At 42.0% G+C, this 18,467-nt stretch overlaps 2 protein-coding genes, 1 non-coding gene and 3 pseudogenes across 3 annotated transcripts; all 6 read right to left on the bottom strand.

The window, feature by feature from the left end:
• Nucleotides 1-431: 431 nt before the first annotated feature.
• On the bottom strand, nucleotides 432-550 carry LOC126833160 (5S ribosomal RNA). The gene has a single exon (XR_007684901.1). It is a non-coding gene; the product is annotated as a 5S ribosomal RNA (ribosomal RNA).
• A 1,021-nt stretch (nucleotides 551-1,571) lies between these two features.
• Nucleotides 1,572-1,747, bottom strand: LOC126833163 (U2 spliceosomal RNA; annotated as a pseudogene).
• Nucleotides 1,748-9,485: 7,738 nt separating this feature from the next.
• On the bottom strand, nucleotides 9,486-10,664 carry LOC126833141 (uncharacterized). Its single transcript, XM_050564297.1, has one exon. It carries the CDS (start codon nucleotides 10,662-10,664, stop codon nucleotides 9,486-9,488), a length of 1,179 nt encoding a protein of 392 aa, XP_050420254.1.
• Nucleotides 10,665-10,905: 241 nt separating this feature from the next.
• On the bottom strand, nucleotides 10,906-11,079 carry LOC126833162 (U2 spliceosomal RNA; annotated as a pseudogene).
• Nucleotides 11,080-14,044: 2,965 nt separating this feature from the next.
• LOC126833161 (U2 spliceosomal RNA) lies at nucleotides 14,045-14,218 on the bottom strand (annotated as a pseudogene).
• A 164-nt stretch (nucleotides 14,219-14,382) lies between these two features.
• On the bottom strand, nucleotides 14,383-18,144 carry LOC126833140 (uncharacterized). The gene has a single exon (XM_050564296.1). The coding sequence runs from the start codon at nucleotides 18,142-18,144 to the stop codon at nucleotides 14,383-14,385; it is 3,762 nt and encodes a 1,253-aa protein (XP_050420253.1).
• Nucleotides 18,145-18,467: the final 323 nt, after the last annotated feature.

The following is an 18,467-nucleotide window of genomic DNA, read 5'->3' as shown; positions in this document are numbered from 1 at the left end:
GGAATGGCGGAATGAGCAATTATCATGCAATTGTAACATCTACTACTAGATAATATGTTTAAATATATTCCAATAAAAAAAAAAGTTAAGAAGGATATAGACAAATTAAATACAACAATACCCAACTGCGTTATTCTTTGAATTATTATTATTTAACATAACATTTATACAAATGTAGGTATGTTTATATTTTATAAATAATGTGTTCAATTATATTAAGTATTTTAACATGAAATACATTTTTAAAGATTCAACCAAAACAATTTTAACAAAAAAATATGTATTAAAAGTGGATGATAGTAATAACAGCTTAGAGCCGTTTTCATATATTTTTCCAGTAACAAAAATTTAGCTTATCCGCCTGTGGACGTACAATTTAAGTTCATACAACACAACAAAAAAATGGTGTACAGTAATAAATGCAAAAAGTATGCCAACGGCACGTAGTGTTCCCAAGCGGTCACCCATCCAAGTACTAACTACGCCCGACGTTGCTTAACTTCAGTGATCGGACGAGAACTGGTGTATTCAACGTGGTATGGTCGTTGGCGGAGAATGGGAGTTTATTTTACTTATTTAAACACAATATTCTTTTTTTTAATAATATAATATGATATCACACTGCATAAAATGTAGTTAAATTCAAACTAAATTACATTATTTAAATATTGTGCACGTTTAAAATATGTTTGTACATTAGGTACTTGACGATAAATGGACAGACTGATAATATGTTAATTGTTGAACAATGTAATAATGAATGGAATTTTGGTTATTAAGAGCCATGGCAATGTTTGTAAGATTCAATTATTTAGCAAATACCAAGTTACATCACACAACCACGCGATGAATGAATAAAGGAAATTTAAAAAACTGAATTTTGAAATTTAAAATGTTTGGTTCCCTAAGGAGTATTTAGCATTTTTGACCAAGTGTAGCAATATGAAGTAATGACAATATTTTATAAAAACTGATTGAATTTAGTAATAATAAATGTCGGTTGCTACGTATTTGTTTTTTAATAAATACTTCATATGTATATTTTATATTTTGTTGACCATGGTATATAATATTTGGAATTTGACATTTTTCAAAATAACTGGTCTTTGATTGTTGTTTAATTTTTGGGCTACTGCGGCTTAAGCAGGTGGTGACGATCATTTTGAAACCAAACGACTGCTGTTTTTTAAATTAGTTACTATACAGTAGTCGAGGACAAAATAATATATTGTAATTTGAACATAAAATTAAACAAGTCCACAACTATTTTCGAAATTTAATGAATTGTTATTCTTCAAAAACTATGATTGTATTGTACACATGTAATTTCGAAAAATATTATGGATCTGACTTATTCAAAATAATTTTGAGTCGTCCATCGTGATTATGAACAAGTCATAATAATTTTGGGTCTTCCCCGAGAAGGATTTCGACTTTTCCATATTAATTTTGAGAATTCCAAAATAATTTTGGAATTTTTTCTACCCAATTATGATTTTTCCAATATTATTTTGGTTTTTCAAAAATTAAGTCAAACAAATTTAGTATTATTTAAATGTGCTTTTAAGACGTTTATTTGGGCCGTTCCCGGTGGTACTGCAATACCGGGTCAACCCGCGGTGGAGTAGGAGCAAGCCCCAAATTCTCCACCAATTTGAAAAAATTAGTTTAACATTTGAACCCCACGATGTGAGGTGTATCAGATGTTAAGCTGATAAGAACTGTAATAGAAGAAAAGCAAGGGGAAGCGGCGGTGAATGGATATTTTAAATAAGTATGAAAACGGCTCTTAATCGGGGTGTGCATGTGTGTATGTTTACTACAAGGGCTCACTTCCTGCCTCTAGACTTACTATTACACAGTGTTATAATATTGTATACAGTACATACCTTGTCGTGGAGTCACTCGAAGCTCTATGACCTTGTCGATATTCCTTGAGTATGTGATCTTGATATGTCGAAATGAACGTTGTTTTAACACGAATGTTTCCATTCATAAAATATATTTCAGACACTGGTGTTTTAACGTTATCCTACGACCATCTATCTCTCGTTAAAGTGTAATTCAGTACACGGTCTACCAATGGTATTATAATAATCAGTGCGCTTGTCAGAAATAACCACGTCTACTGAGTTATTATAAGCCGACTACATTCCTTGCTGACCAAAAATAGTCACATGGGTGTAATAGGATTGTTCGACCGCTAGAATTAATGACCTTTAACGACACTTTTAAGAGGTATAGGTATAGGTATATGTATGAACGAAAGAACAACAGTGTTTTTATTGCTTAATAATGACACGTGTGTGATAAGAAACTCGTACGGTTTTAAGTAATTGAATTGTAATGAATATAGTATTTTTATATATATATCGCTACGGACTCGGCGTATGTATGTGTAAGGATAATAAGGAAGGATTATATTATTGGTGGCCGCGGCGGACTGATAACAGCTACCCGACTTTGGCGTCCACACAATAAGGAAAGAAAGGATATTGGTGGCCGCGGCGGACTGATAACAGCTACCCGACTTTGGCGTCCACACAATAAGGAAAGGAAGGACATTGGTGGCCGCGGCGGACTGATAACAGCTACCCGACTTTGGCGTCCACACAATGAGGAGAAGAAGGTTGTATGAGAGATGTGAGAGAGCAACTGCGCTTCGCTGCGCTGTGGGCTGGGTTAAATAGTGCGTTTCTGTGTTGGTTAAGTTCGTCTCGGATAAGTTCGTGTCGAGTCGTGTGTTTAACTCCTTCTTTAATGAACCTATTGTTATGTAAATGTTACGCCTAAAATGAATATGTACGCTATCTATTAGAGTATTTTAAGTTTATTGAAATTATTCAAAGAGGTTCTATATCACACTACGCGCGTTGTATATTGAATAATAATAACATGATAGTTATATAAAAATGTCACATATAGTATAAATTTGAATATATAATATGTTATTACAAAATGATAGTTTAATAAATATAGTTAAAAGTTAAACATATGCTTTATGTTACTACAAAGTGCGGGCTAATTTTTTTATGTTACGCCCTCGTAACATGATAAGGTGTATAATAATGGATAAAATAATAATAGTAATTATGATAATAATAATGTTTAGTTATCTTAAACTATGAGAATATAATGAAATGTGATACATGTTGTTTCCCCTTTTTTTTTATTTTATTATGAATATATTATATTTTTTGTCTAAAAAATTTAGGTGTGTGTATTATTGTGATAATGTGTGATCATGTGTTTTTGCTTTGTTCTTTTTCTTGTGATTTCGTGGTCTTTTATAACCCATACGTTTGAGTCTACGCTTGTTCTTTATGGCTTTATAGTTTATTAACTCAGTGGACTCACCTGATACTGAGTTGGGTGATAATGTTGTGTTTTTAGAAGTTTGAGATGATTGATTATTGCTACCATCCATGCCATGTCGTAAAAGTATTGGTAGTATTGTTTGAAGTCGTAATTCCTTCTCATGTCGAATACGAATAAGAGACATATGTTTCTGATTGAAATTGAATGGTGTTTCCATAGTGATATGTTTGGTCATTTCGAGAACAAATGCTCCGCAGTCATACCCGTTTTCTTGATAGGGAGAATCACCTTGAACGATTGTCCAATTAATTGGATCAATGTTTATAAGATCTGTGTATTGTTTCAACATGGTTGCAATGGTATTGGTTACTTGCGGAAAATATGTGTATAAGCTATCATACTGTGTTATAGTATGTGATGGGATGTGTACTGTGTTTAGAATCCAATGGCAACCGCTCACAATTGTTGGTAAAAACAAATATTGTTTAGAAAATATGTTGTGTTCGATTAAATTTTTCTTGACGTTTTCAAAGCCATGTGTGAGGAGTTGATTAATGAAATCCGTATTAAATGCATAAACGTTTGACTTGGAATAATTCACGAGAAGTCTCATGTAGTCGTCAATAATGAAGTTTGAATACCAAGCATTTCTTTTAGAAAATGTCGACATGACAGTAAGATTGGTTGAACTACTGAAGTTAAACACGTGAACCGTTGCGAAGGTCGAACGAATTACTGTTTGTAATAGGATTTCAGGATTGTATTGTTGGGGTGACAATAGTATGGTCATCCCTTCTATTACCAGGCTGTATTGAGGATTTGACAATCCGGTTTGGTTTGCGTGTCCTTCGTGATTCGTTTCCGTATAGATGTGGGTGGTCCGATGATTGGTTGCCGATGACCGTATGTGATGGAATAGATCCTGTTGTTGTACACATTGATATATTGTAGATAAAGAAGGGTCGATTATGTGTGAGCATAGGTGTGTATGTTTGTTTACAAATTGGTGTTGTGTTTTTTATACAATAAATGGTTTTGGTGAAAATGAGGCATGTATCGATTTTATATATGTAATGATTCGTTATATATACATGTTTAAGTTGTATATAATGTGATAATGACTTAAGTGCTAGGTTATAACGAAATACAAATGTTTTAGACACATAATATAATTATAATAACAATTATGAAATGATTACATTTGATAATAATATTATTAGTTTTAATAATTGGGAATATATGAGATTGTATATAATAAAAAGGTTTTTTTTTTTTATACTTTTATATTTTATATTTTTTTTTTTACATAAATCAATGATTATAATATATAATTTAGAGAATATTTTGAGTTAAGTGATATTTATTAAGATCTAATATTTAAATGCTAAATACATGATTTATGATAGTATTAATTATGTAATCTTTTTTGTTTTTTATATAAGTTATATATATTTTTGTTTTAAAATTGTGTTAGTGAATTATATTATGTTTAGTAATAAGCCTTATTCTATATTAGTATATATTATTGTATATGTGATATATATATAGTATAAAAGCGTTGATTATTGCATATTTATTGATGCATTTGTTATATAAAATTATGAACAAAGTGGTCATAGTGGTGTAGAAATATTAACTATGGAATAAATGTCATCACATTGTGTGATTAAAATAGAAACGTATGTGTTAATTTAACTAATGTATTTTTTGTTTCTTAAAAATATAGTTTTTTGTAAATAAGTTTTGAAATATTTTAGAAAACTTTAAATTTGTTTTTTTTTTTTTATTACTTAGATTAGATCTAATATAACTAAGGATGATTTTATTGAGTAGATATACTCGTGTATGCTTAATGATAATATGTATAAAAGAATTTTTGTTGTATATATGTTTTTATTACGTTATTCTAGATTTAAGAAAAGTTGATCAAATTTGTATTTTGTGTCATTAAAGTTATATGATAATTATAAGAAAATTGTATAGTGTAATTTATATGTATGTATTTATTCTTGGCTTAAGTGAATTTTATTGTGATGGGCAATTTTATTGAAATGATTTAGTTTTGTTTAATATAAGTGGTAATTTATCTTAATAAAGTATTTATATTCTTGTTAATTTGTGTTATCTATCTCCCTTTTAGATGATTTGTGTATCAAAATTGTGTTTTAATTTTGCTGTAACGCATTTGACTCAATGCATAACATTAAAAGTAGTTTTATAATCTATTGTGAATATATTAATTATATGTGTAATGTATGAGTTGTATGAAAAATATCATACTTTTATACCAGATTAGAATTTTTTATATATTTTTCCTAGTATGTATGTTTTGTCTGATCTTAGCGTTATGCAATTGGTCCTACTTGGCATCATTTATGTATTTTTTTGGCCTGTGTGTATTTTTATTATTTGTGTAATAGAGTATTTATCAGCATCTTGTTTATATGTTTAGGCTTTATATATGATATCTATATTATTGATATCTCATTTATGTATGTTTATATTTGTATTGCAAATAAATGATCAATAGCATTTCTTGTATCATTATTCAATATTTTTTATTGTTTGTTTGGCTTTCTTATTATGTATGTAGCCTATATTGGCATTCTTTATGAAAATAGCCTGTGTTTTTAAAAAATTTTTTTTTTTTTTAATTATATATTTGGTATTTGGCCTGTATTATTTATGTAATATTTATTAGCATATTTTATGCATATATTTTTTAATATTATCAATATTATTTTCACTTATTATACAAGGATTATTAATATTATTCTTATGTAAATTAACTTTGCGATATAATGCTTATATTAATTATTGGTAGTATATTTAATGTTGTAATTAGTATTGATGCTATATCCCGACATTTTGTCGGTAATAATATTGTGCGTGATGTTATTTTTCTATGTTTGAAACCTTAAATTAAGAAAATCTTATGGGTCGCAATTTTATTAGCATTATTAGGTTATAAGGACATTTCCCGTTTGCATTTGCCTTTAGGTATCTCGGTTTGTAATTATAAAAGTGTTTTAATACTGGTATTAAAGTAATGATAGTTTTTGATTTGGTATTTTATGATAAATTTCAGTTTTATATTTATGGTTCATTAAGTATACTAGGATGATCTTTTATTTCGGCCTGAAGCCTCGCTTGAGCGTATTAAAGTGATATTTAAAAAAAAAATTAGGTGTGAATTGTAGTTGATTTCGTGTAATACAGTAATATTGTGTATAAGGATTGTTTGCAAAAATTCGATAATTGTTTATGGGATATGTGGAAATATTGTGAATGATAGGAAATTATACTATTCGTTATTTTACGCATTATTTTTTGTGAAATAATTGTAATGGATTTGTTTACTGCATTATTAAAATTATAAAAGGGTGATACTTTTATACTAAATTTGATTTTGTTATATTATTGTTTTTATAATATTTGTTATAAAGATTCATAATGTTATAAGATTTGCTTGGCGAATATTATTATTATGTTGTTTAATGAAAACCTATTCTTGTTAAGTTCATTGCTATATTTATATAATTTTATCGGTTTCAATATTATATATTTGGCTTATATAAAAGCGTTATTTATTTATTAATGCTCTATTTATTAGCATTAATATTATTTTTATTATTATATGTTAGGCCTATGTGTATTGCCCTTTATATATATATATATTTTTAGCATGTATTATTATATGAGTGGCCTTTATTTTATAGGTGTTATGTATATTATTGTTATTATTATAAAAATGAACTATGTTAGAACAATATTATTTTTGTATTCAAAATTTATGTTGGTATGATGCAGTGGTTATAATGTTAAAGTTATCTACATCTATAATAAGATAGTATATAGATCTATAGTACGATATTCACCAAGATATGTAAAAAAATAAAATCGAAATTAAGTATTTGTGTATTAAAAGAGTTACATTTCCTCAATGTATTGACAAAGCTGAAATTATTAAGTGTTTATGTTTGTGAAAATTTGGATATGTTACAAAAAAACATTTTTAGGTTTATATATTTATTAAATATTTAAGTTTGTAAGCGAATTAGGCATTTTTGAGAGTTTTGTAATGAAAAATTTAACGATATTTTTAAGAGTTTTATGTCTGGTTTACAAAGAGAAGTTTTGTCACCCCTGTTAAGTGTTCTACAGAAAAATCGGTCGGGGCTCAATTACCCGTGTATTGCCGTGTTAATCTCGGTTAGATCATTTAATGACCTGGTTGGCGTCTCTGTAATTCTGTCATAACAGTATTCAAGGGTGCCTTCTAATTGACTTCAGTTGTTTCGTTCATAAGTACTATATGTATGTTTAGATTCCATTTAAAACGTTTTATCGGATGTTAGTTATATATTAGTGTAGTATGTATATTCTAATAGTTGTAATATTTTCAAAAATGGTTTTTGAATTGTAGAATGAAAAATAAAACTTCTAGTTATATCAGTTAACAGAATTGTATGACAATATTTGATTATTTTTTTAACTTTAATGTCAGTATTTTTAAGAGTTCGTATGTTTATTTAATATATAATTTACTTAATGTTTTATATTTATATTTCTTGTAATTTTACCAAGTTTTTTGTAGTTGTGAAAAAATTGGGCAGCGGTTTTTTTCGGGCGAAGCCAAAAATTTTGTGATTTGTGGAATAAAAGCTTTTTACGTTGGGCGCCATTTTGTAATAGAAGAAAAGCAAGGGGAAGCGGCGGTGAATGGATATTTTAAATAAGTATGAAAACGGCTCTTAATCGGGGTGTGCATGTGTGTATGTTTACTACAAGGGCTCACTTCCTGCCTCTAGACTTACTATTACACAGTGTTATAATATTGTATACAGTACATACCTTGTCGTGGAGTCACTCGAAGCTCTATGACCTTGTCGATATTCCTTGAGTATGTGATCTTGATATGTCGAAATGAACGTTGTTTTAACACGAATGTTTCCATTCATAAAATATATTTCAGACACTGGTGTTTTAACGTTATCCTACGACCATCTATCTCTCGTTAAAGTGTAATTCAGTACACGGTCTACCAATGGTATTATAATAATCAGTGCGCTTGTCAGAAATAACCACGTCTACTGAGTTATTATAAGCCGACTACATTCCTTGCTGACCAAAAATAGTCACATGGGTGTAATAGGATTGTTCGACCGCTAGAATTAATGACCTTTAACGACACTTTTAAGAGGTATAGGTATAGGTATATGTATGAACGAAAGAACAACAGTGTTTTTATTGCTTAATAATGACACGTGTGTGATAAGAAACTCGTACGGTTTTAAGTAATTGAATTGTAATGAATATAGTATTTTTATATATATATCGCTACGGACTCGGCGTATGTATGTGTAAGGATAATAAGGAAGGATTATATTATTGGTGGCCGCGGCGGACTGATAACAGCTACCCGACTTTGGCGTCCACACAATAAGGAAAGAAAGGATATTGGTGGCCGCGGCGGACTGATAACAGCTACCCGACTTTGGCGTCCACACAATAAGGAAAGGAAGGACATTGGTGGCCGCGGCGGACTGATAACAGCTACCCGACTTTGGCGTCCACACAATGAGGAGAAGAAGGTTGTATGAGAGATGTGAGAGAGCAACTGCGCTTCGCTGCGCTGTGGGCTGGGTTAAATAGTGCGTTTCTGTGTTGGTTAAGTTCGTCTCGGATAAGTTCGTGTCGAGTCGTGTGTTTAACTCCTTCTTTAATGAACCTATTGTTATGTAAATGTTACGCCTAAAATGAATATGTACGCTATCTATTAGAGTATTTTAAGTTTATTGAAATTATTCAAAGAGGTTCTATATCACACTACGCGCGTTGTATATTGAATAATAATAACATGATAGTTATATAAAAATGTCACATATAGTATAAATTTGAATATATAATATGTTATTACAAAATGATAGTTTAATAAATATAGTTAAAAGTTAAACATATGCTTTATGTTACTACAGAACAGAGTTTTTATTTGAAATTTTATACATTGGTTCATGATTACATACTTATCTAATTTTCCACATATAACATAATAAATTTTAAACATTCTACATAAAAATGACATAGAAAACAAAAAAATAAGAATAATAATAAGTAGAAATCACAGTATAAAAAAGAAGGTAAAATAGGTAACATTGTGTGCCGGCCTACAGCTGCCGCTGCCGTACGTCAGTGAGGTGCTCGATGTATATATCTCGAGTGTATCCAATCACCTCACTGACGCACAGTTTTCGCAACAGCGAAGCGTATGACCGCGCACACAGCTTCTGCAGGAGCAGATCGTTGCTCGGGTCCCAAGACCCGAGTGCACCCACTACCACTGGGTACACCACTGCTCCTGCATTAGCCTCGGCCAACTCGGCCCGTAAATCTTCATATTTCGCACGTTTCCCGTCGGCGGCTGTCTTGAAAGATGCAACGCGGTTTTCGGCCGGGATCGTTACGTCGACGATATAAACTCGACCGTCACGCCTGAGCACCAGGTCGGGCCGCAGTCCTCCGCTCCCGATCACCTGGTTCTCGCTCAGAATTTCGAATTTGGGTTCCGCCGCCTTCTTAATTCTCGCTACAACCGCATTGTGGCGGGCCATGTACATGGCGGTATAGCGCCAGCAGTGGTCAACGACGTGGGCTAGGCTTTCAGTAATATACCCACATCGCCGACAACTGCGGTCGCCAGACCGCCACGACGCTGACCCGTTCAGCGCCACGAGATTGAGCCGTGCCCGGTGAATGAAACGCCAGTCGGCGAACCTGGTGTAGTCGCCCGCGCGTATGAAGTGTGATGACGCTCGGTGCGCCGCAACACACTCCATCGCCCGACCTTGGTCAGGCTTAGCGCGGAGCGACTCGCTCCGTTCCATCCGCAACTCTTCACGTAACGTTTTCATAACCTCGTGGCGTTGCTTCGGCCGCATCGTTGGTCCTCTCCTCCGGATCGTAACGGCGTCGCCTTCCGGGTTCCATGTAACATTTATTCGCCGAGAAGCATTACGAGCATTCGACCACACCGATTTCACGCCGGTCCGTGACCGCGCCGACGCCAAGTCACCATCCATACTTCCCGAAAGGAAGTCGCCCGCCAGCGGAACGTCCGCGGGTCTACCCGCCTTACTGCTGACCACCTCCTTTAGGTGGGTCCACGCGTCCGCTAACACGCGATGATCCGGCGAGGTGAGGAGTTTAAACGCGCTGTCGACCGCAGCTATGTCAGCATCCTCGGCCAACATACGGATCGCACATGCTCCACCGGCTGCCGAGCCGTACAGATACTCGTTACTCGCCTCCTGTGGTAACCCGAGCGTGGATTTGATTTCCGGCCGCATTATTCGGTCTACCGTCTCCCAATCTGTCTTTTTAAACTCGCTGAACCTTTGGGAAAAAGTGGCCGCCGGGTAAAAGAATAGTCTTCCCCGAGAAGGATTTCGACTTTTCCATATTAATTTTGAGAATTCCAAAATAATTTTGGAATTTTTTCTACCCAATTATGATTTTTCCAATATTATTTTGGTTTTTCAAAAATTAAGTCAAACAAATTTAGTATTATTTAAATGTGCTTTTAAGACGTTTATTTGGGCCGTTCCCGGTGGTACTGCAATACCGGGTCAACCCGCGGTGGAGTAGGAGCAAGCCCCAAATTCTCCACCAATTTGAAAAAATTAGTTTAACATTTGAACCCCACGATGTGAGGTGTATCAGATGTTAAGCTGATAAGAACAGAGTTTTTATTTGAAATTTTATACATTGGTTCATGATTACATACTTATCTAATTTTCCACATATAACATAATCAATTTTAAACATTCTACATAAAAATGACATAGAAAACAAAAAAAATAAGAATAATAATAAGTAGAAATCACAGTATAAAAAAGAAGGTAAAATAGGCAACATTGTGTGCCGGCCTACAGCTGCCGCTGCCGTACGTCAGTGAGGTGCTCGATGTATATATCTCGAGTGTATCCAATCACCTCACTAACGCACAGTTTTCGCAACAGCGAAGCGTATGACCGCGCACACAGCTTCTGCAGGAGCAGATCGTTGCTCGGGTCCCAAGACCCGAGTGCACCCACTACCACTGGGTACACCACTGCTCCTGCATTAGCCTCGGCCAACTCGGCCCGTAAATCTTCATATTTCGCACGTTTCCCGTCGGCGGCTGTTTTGAACGATGCAACGCGGTTTTCGGCCGGGATCGTCACGTCGACGATATAAACCCGACCGTCACGCCTGAGCACCAGGTCGGGCCGCAGTCCTCCGCTCCCGATCACCTGGTTCTCGCTCAGAATTTCGAATTTGGGTTCCGCCGCCTTCTTAATTCTCGCTACAACCGCATTGTGGCGGGCCATGTACATGGCGGCATAGCGCCAGCAGTGGTCAACGACGTGGGCTAGGCTTTCAGTAATATACCCACATCGCCGACAACTGCGGTCGCCAGACCGCCACGACGCTGATCCGTTCAGCGCCACGAGATTGAGCCGTGCCCGGTGAATGAAGCGCCAGTCGGCGAACCTGGTGTAGTCGCCCGCGCGTATGAAGTGTGATGACGCTCGGTGCGCCGCAACACACTCCATCGCCCGACCTTGGTCGGGCTTAGCGCGGAGCGACTCGCTCCGTTCCATACGCAACTCTTCTCGCAACGTTTTCATAACCTCGTGGCGTTGTTTCGGCCGCATTGTCGCTCCTCTCCTGCGGATCGTAACGGCGTCGCCCTCCGGGTTCCATGTAACATTTATTCGCCGAGAAGCATTACGAGCATTCGACCACACCGATTTCACGCCGGTCCGTGACCGCGCCGACGCCAAGTCACCATCAATACTTCCCGAGAGGAAGTCGCCCGCCAGCGGAACGTCCGCGGGTCTACCCGCCTTAGTGCTGACCACCTCCTTGAGGTGGGTCCACGCGTCCGCTAACACGCGATGATCCGGCGAGGTGAGGAGTTTAAACGCGCTGTCGACCGCAGCTATGTCAGCATCCTCGGCCAACATACGGATCGCACACGCTCCACCGGCTGCCGAGCCGTACAGATACTCATTACTTGCCTCCTGCGGTAACCCGAGCGTGGATTTGATTTCCGGCCGCATTATTCGGTCTACCGTCTCCCAATCTGTCTTTTTAAACTCGCTGAACCTTTGGGAAAAAGTGGCCGCCGGATAAAAGAATGTCTTTAGGGCGTCGAGCCGCTGCCATGGTGCAAGTTTGCTGCGCACTATCCTAAGGCCCAGGTCGGTAATATCGGCCAACGTCGACATCGGTGGCACGATATTGAAGCCGACCTGGACCCCCAGAAAGACCGCAGCATCTCCCTCGCTGAGCGTCCGCATCTGGCCCCCGGCTACCGTAAAGACCGTCTCACGGGCACCAACTGGAGTGATACCCGATAGGTGCAACGAGGCGCATTTCGCAGCATTCACTTTTAATGCAATCCGGCCCAGCTGTTCTTCGGCCGTCCGTACAGCCGCCTGCAGTTCCGGCGGGCTGTCACCAATTATACAGAGATCATCGGCAAACGCGAGGACTCTGTGTTCCTCACTTTGGCCTTGTAGCTCTCGAACGACGGGGTCGATAGCCATGATGAACAAGAGTCCGCTCAGCGGACAACCCTGCTTGATTCCGGACAACACGGGTATCTCACCCGTCACACCGTCCGATGAGCTCACACATGACACCGCACCCCGGTATATATCGGCGATTATGTCCGCCAGTACATCGCCCGCTCCAGACGCCCTGACCGCTTCGACTAGCGAGCCGTGCGGTACTGCCCCGAACGCATTGGACACGTCGAGCCATGCGACGCACTTGTCGGCTCGTCCGGTGCGTGCACGCTCTAGTGTCCGCTGCAGTGTGTGAACATGCTCGAAGGCGCCGTCGGCCGGCAGAAAGCCTTTCTGGCCCGGACTTATGGCATGGTTCTCCATCAGCCACGCAGTCAACCTCTTAGCAAGGCACCCTGCGTAAAGTTTGTAAATCGTCCGGCTCAAGGCGATGGGCCTCCAGTTGCCTAGCTCCCCGACGTCACCTTTCTTGTGAATTAGCACCGTGGTCGCACTTTTCCATTGGCCAGGCACCCTCCGGTGCTTCAAACAGACATTAAATATTGCCGTCAGCAGTGCACATCGCGGGTCGATCAGGCGCCAGTGCCGGTACGTCAGCCCGTCGTCTCCGGGCGCAGTATTTTCAAACCAAGTCACCATCCATACTTCCCGAAAGGAAGTCGCCCGCCAGCGGAACGTCCGCGGGTCTACCCGCCTTACTGCTGACCACCTCCTTTAGGTGGGTCCACGCGTCCGCTAACACGCGATGATCCGGCGAGGTGAGGAGTTTAAACGCGCTGTCGACCGCAGCTATGTCAGCATCCTCGGCCAACATACGGATCGCACATGCTCCACCGGCTGCCGAGCCGTACAGATACTCGTTACTCGCCTCCTGTGGTAACCCGAGCGTGGATTTGATTTCCGGCCGCATTATTCGGTCTACCGTCTCCCAATCTGTCTTTTTAAACTCGCTGAACCTTTGGGAAAAAGTGGCCGCCGGGTAAAAGAATAGTCTTCCCCGAGAAGGATTTCGACTTTTCCATATTAATTTTGAGAATTCCAAAATAATTTTGGAATTTTTTCTACCCAATTATGATTTTTCCAATATTATTTTGGTTTTTCAAAAATTAAGTCAAACAAATTTAGTATTATTTAAATGTGCTTTTAAGACGTTTATTTGGGCCGTTCCCGGTGGTACTGCAATACCGGGTCAACCCGCGGTGGAGTAGGAGCAAGCCCCAAATTCTCCACCAATTTGAAAAAATTAGTTTAACATTTGAACCCCACGATGTGAGGTGTATCAGATGTTAAGCTGATAAGAACAGAGTTTTTATTTGAAATTTTATACATTGGTTCATGATTACATACTTATCTAATTTTCCACATATAACATAATCAATTTTAAACATTCTACATAAAAATGACATAGAAAACAAAAAAAATAAGAATAATAATAAGTAGAAATCACAGTATAAAAAAGAAGGTAAAATAGGCAACATTGTGTGCCGGCCTACAGCTGCCGCTGCCGTACGTCAGTGAGGTGCTCGATGTATATATCTCGAGTGTATCCAATCACCTCACTAACGCACAGTTTTCGCAACAGCGAAGCGTATGACCGCGCACACAGCTTCTGCAGGAGCAGATCGTTGCTCGGGTCCCAAGACCCGAGTGCACCCACTACCACTGGGTACACCACTGCTCCTGCATTAGCCTCGGCCAACTCGGCCCGTAAATCTTCATATTTCGCACGTTTCCCGTCGGCGGCTGTTTTGAACGATGCAACGCGGTTTTCGGCCGGGATCGTCACGTCGACGATATAAACCCGACCGTCACGCCTGAGCACCAGGTCGGGCCGCAGTCCTCCGCTCCCGATCACCTGGTTCTCGCTCAGAATTTCGAATTTGGGTTCCGCCGCCTTCTTAATTCTCGCTACAACCGCATTGTGGCGGGCCATGTACATGGCGGCATAGCGCCAGCAGTGGTCAACGACGTGGGCTAGGCTTTCAGTAATATACCCACATCGCCGACAACTGCGGTCGCCAGACCGCCACGACGCTGACCCGTTCAGCGCCACGAGATTGAGCCGTGCCCGGTGAATGAAGCGCCAGTCGGCGAACCTGGTGTAGTCGCCCGCGCGTATGAAGTGTGATGACGCTCGGTGCGCCGCAACACACTCCATCGCCCGACCTTGGTCGGGCTTAGCGCGGAGCGACTCGCTCCGTTCCATACGCAACTCTTCTCGCAACGTTTTCATAACCTCGTGGCGTTGTTTCGGCCGCATTGTCGCTCCTCTCCTGCGGATCGTAACGGCGTCGCCCTCCGGGTTCCATGTAACATTTATTCGCCGAGAAGCATTACGAGCATTCGACCACACCGATTTCACGCCGGTCCGTGACCGCGCCGACGCCAAGTCACCATCCATACTTCCCGAGAGGAAGTCGCCCGCCAGCGGAACGTCCGCGGGTCTACCCGCCTTACTGCTGACCACCTCCTTGAGGTGGGTCCACGCGTCCGCTAACACGCGACGATCCGGCGAGGTGAGGAGTTTAAACGCGCTGTCGACCGCAGCTATGTCAGCATCCTCGGCCAACATACGGATCGCACACGCTCCACCGGCTGCCGAGCCGTACAGATACTCATTACTTGCCTCCTGCGGTAACCCGAGCGTGGATTTGATTTCCGGCCGCATTATTCGGTCTACCGTCTCCCAATCTGTCTTTTTAAACTCGCTGAACCTTTGGGAAAAAGTGGCCGCCGGATAAAAGAATGTCTTTAGGGCGTCGAGCCGCTGCCATGGTGCAAGTTTGCTGCGCACTATCCTAAGGCCCAGGTCGGTAATATCGGCCAACGTGGACATCGGTGGCACGATATTGAAGCCGACCTGGACCCCCAGAAAGACCGCAGCATCTCCCTCGCTGAGCGTCCGCATCTGGCCCCCGGCTACCGTAAAGACCGTCTCACGGGCACCAACCGGAGTGATACCCGATAGGTGCAACGATGCGCATTTCGCAGCATTCACTTTTAATGCAATCCGGCCCAGCTGTTCTTCGGCCGTCCGTACAGCCGCCTGCAGTTCCGGCGGGCTGTCACCAATTATACAGAGATCATCGGCAAACGCGAGGACTCTGTGTTCCTCACTTTGGCCTTGTAGCTCTCGAACGACGGGGTCGATAGCCATGATGAACAAGAGTCCGCTCAGCGGACAACCCTGCTTGATTCCGGACAACACGGGTATCTCACCCGTCACACCGTCCGATGAGCTCACACATGACACCGCACCCCGGTATATATCGGCGATTATGTCCGCCAGTACATCGCCCGCTCCAGACGCCCTGACCGCTTCGACTAGCGAGCCGTGCGGTACTGCCCCGAACGCATTGGACACGTCGAGCCATGCGACGCACTTGTCGGCCCGTCCGGTGCGTGCACGCTCTAGTGTCCGCTGCAGTGTGTGAACATGCTCGAAGGCGCCGTCGGCCGGCAGAAAGCCTTTCTGGCCCGGACTTATGGCATGGTTCTCCATCAGCCACGCAGTCAACCTCTTAGCAAGGCACCCTGCGTAAAGTTTGTAAATCGTCCGGCTCAAGGCGATGGGCCTCCAGTTGCCTAGCTCCCCGACGTCGCCTTTCTTGTGAATTAGCACCGTGGTCGCACTTTTCCATTGGCCAGGCACCCTCCGGTGCTTCAAACAGACACTAAATATTGCCGTCAGCAGTGCACATCGCGGGTCGATCAGGCGCCAGTGCCGGTACGTCAGCCCGTCGTCTCCGGGCGCGGTATTTTCAAATTTTTTCAGCCTTTTTTCGACTTCCACGGCCGTGAACCCGCCGGTGGGCATCGGTCGTCGGTCGTCGTACGATGGGTATATAGTAGGGTCGCTCTCCGTGCCAGCCCATACCGCCCGAAAGTGGGCCTCGACCTCCTCGACCGGTATCTCACATCGCACGCCGTCGCCCCCGACAATAGCGCGAACCGCCTTTCTCCTGTTTCTCCGGTATAGCTTTTGCAGAGCCTCGGCATCCTCCACGTTAACCCGCGCTCTTACGTTGGTCCTAGGGGGCCTGTCTGGTATCTTCGCCATCGCCTTGGCGTCGGCGGTAATCCGCTCCACCAGACCGGTAAACCTATCCCACGTGTCGGCCGTCGTCGGCGCCGCCAAGATCTCGAGCACACACGGGAGGTGAGCGTGTATAGCGGTAGTGTCATCAGGCCGTAGAGGGTGGTCAATGTCCGAGGAGCCCTCTTCGTCTTCGACTACGCTATCCGCTACTTCCTCCGTGTTGTTCCCCTGGTCGGAGGCCTGGGTACTAGCCAGCGGACTGGGCGTCCACAGCTCGGGGCTCGCGTATGTCACCACATACCCTTCGTTCCGTGGTGAATCCCGCCGCGGCTCGGGGGGTGCGATAAGCCTCGCCTCCACCGGTCGGACCGGCGTCGGAACCCGGGTCTGAGCAGGCCTCAAAACCCGCGGAGGTGGTTCGATCGGCGGCGGAACGGGTGTCGCGATCCGTTGGGGTGGCGATGCGTCCGGTGGTATAACCATTACTTCCGGTATCCTCGGGTCCCCGCCTCTGCCGGTGCGAGGAACACCGCCTCGCTGCCTCGTGGCCGGCACGGGCATGACGACGGCTGCGGCCTCGGCGATCACGCGCCTGCGGTGGTCCCGCGTGTGGTTGGCCAGGCCCTGTTTACTGGGAAACGACCTACCACACTCCTCCTCTCGGCACTTATAACGGTTAACGGTTACGGCTTCGTCGTCCGCGGCTATCGACCGGTCGCATTTGTGTGCACCCGGCCTCAAACCCATCGTCATTTCGCACCCCACGCACACTACCGACGTAGTCAGCCCCACGAGGTCGTGCATCTCCCTCAAATGCCTCATTAAGGACTGCTTGGACTGGGTCCAAACGGCGGCACTGAACGATCCTGCACACCCCGGTATTGGGCACGTTATACACGAGCGAGTAGGATACCACACGGTCAGCGCCTCGCCTTCCAGGGTCGGCTGCCGACGCTGCACCGTGACCGCTCCACTGCTCGTTCCGGGAGGTTCGCCCCGTGTTCGCGGACGCTCCGCGTTCACCGCCCGGGCGGTTCGCCGCGTTCGGCTAGTGGCGGGTGCCGCCTGCTCCTCGTGCTCGACCGCTTCGCCATCGCTCTCACGGTAGTCCACCGACGGACGCGTTTGGGACGCAGTCGCTCGCGTGACTCGCTGTGGCGGATCAGGCTCTCGAGACGCACCGGCCACCTGGCTGTCTCCCGCGTAACTCATCCCGACAGGGGTAATACCAAACCCATTTATAATTGACACGCAACGTAAAAAAAAGAAGAATAATTAACGGATTAACGGATTAACACAAAAGTAAAAAAAAAAAAATAAAAAATAGGAATAATTCAAATAAAAATGTATTCACGAACTCAAACAAAAATAATTCACTGGACGCACACGATAACACACCGACGTAAAATATATAAAACACGAAAGGGTGCACTATTGCGGTAACGCGTATAAAAACTCTGTTCGGTAACTGTGTATTTAAATGTCTATGTGACTACTTCGCCCTTCCCGCAGCTCGCGAGCCTAAGGGCGGGTGG

This window comes from Adelges cooleyi, unplaced genomic scaffold (assembly GCF_023614345.1).
Source record: "Adelges cooleyi isolate 19-005CV unplaced genomic scaffold, UGA_ACOO_1.1 ACOO_flye_CR_arks_rails_tigmint_CR_PRNA_191, whole genome shotgun sequence".
NCBI lineage: Eukaryota > Metazoa > Arthropoda > Insecta > Hemiptera > Adelgidae > Adelges > Adelges cooleyi.
The sequence above is the reverse complement of the archived record's forward strand: the minus strand, read 5'-3'. Positions and strand labels throughout refer to the sequence as shown.

Bases quoted from the DNA above. Each gene is read 5' to 3' on its own strand.
- LOC126833141 (XM_050564297.1), bottom strand. From the start codon at position 10,664: ATGCGGCCGGAAATCAAATCCACGCTCGGGTTACCACAGGAGGCGAGT.
- LOC126833140 (XM_050564296.1), bottom strand. From the start codon at position 18,144: ATGAGTTACGCGGGAGACAGCCAGGTGGCCGGTGCGTCTCGAGAGCCT.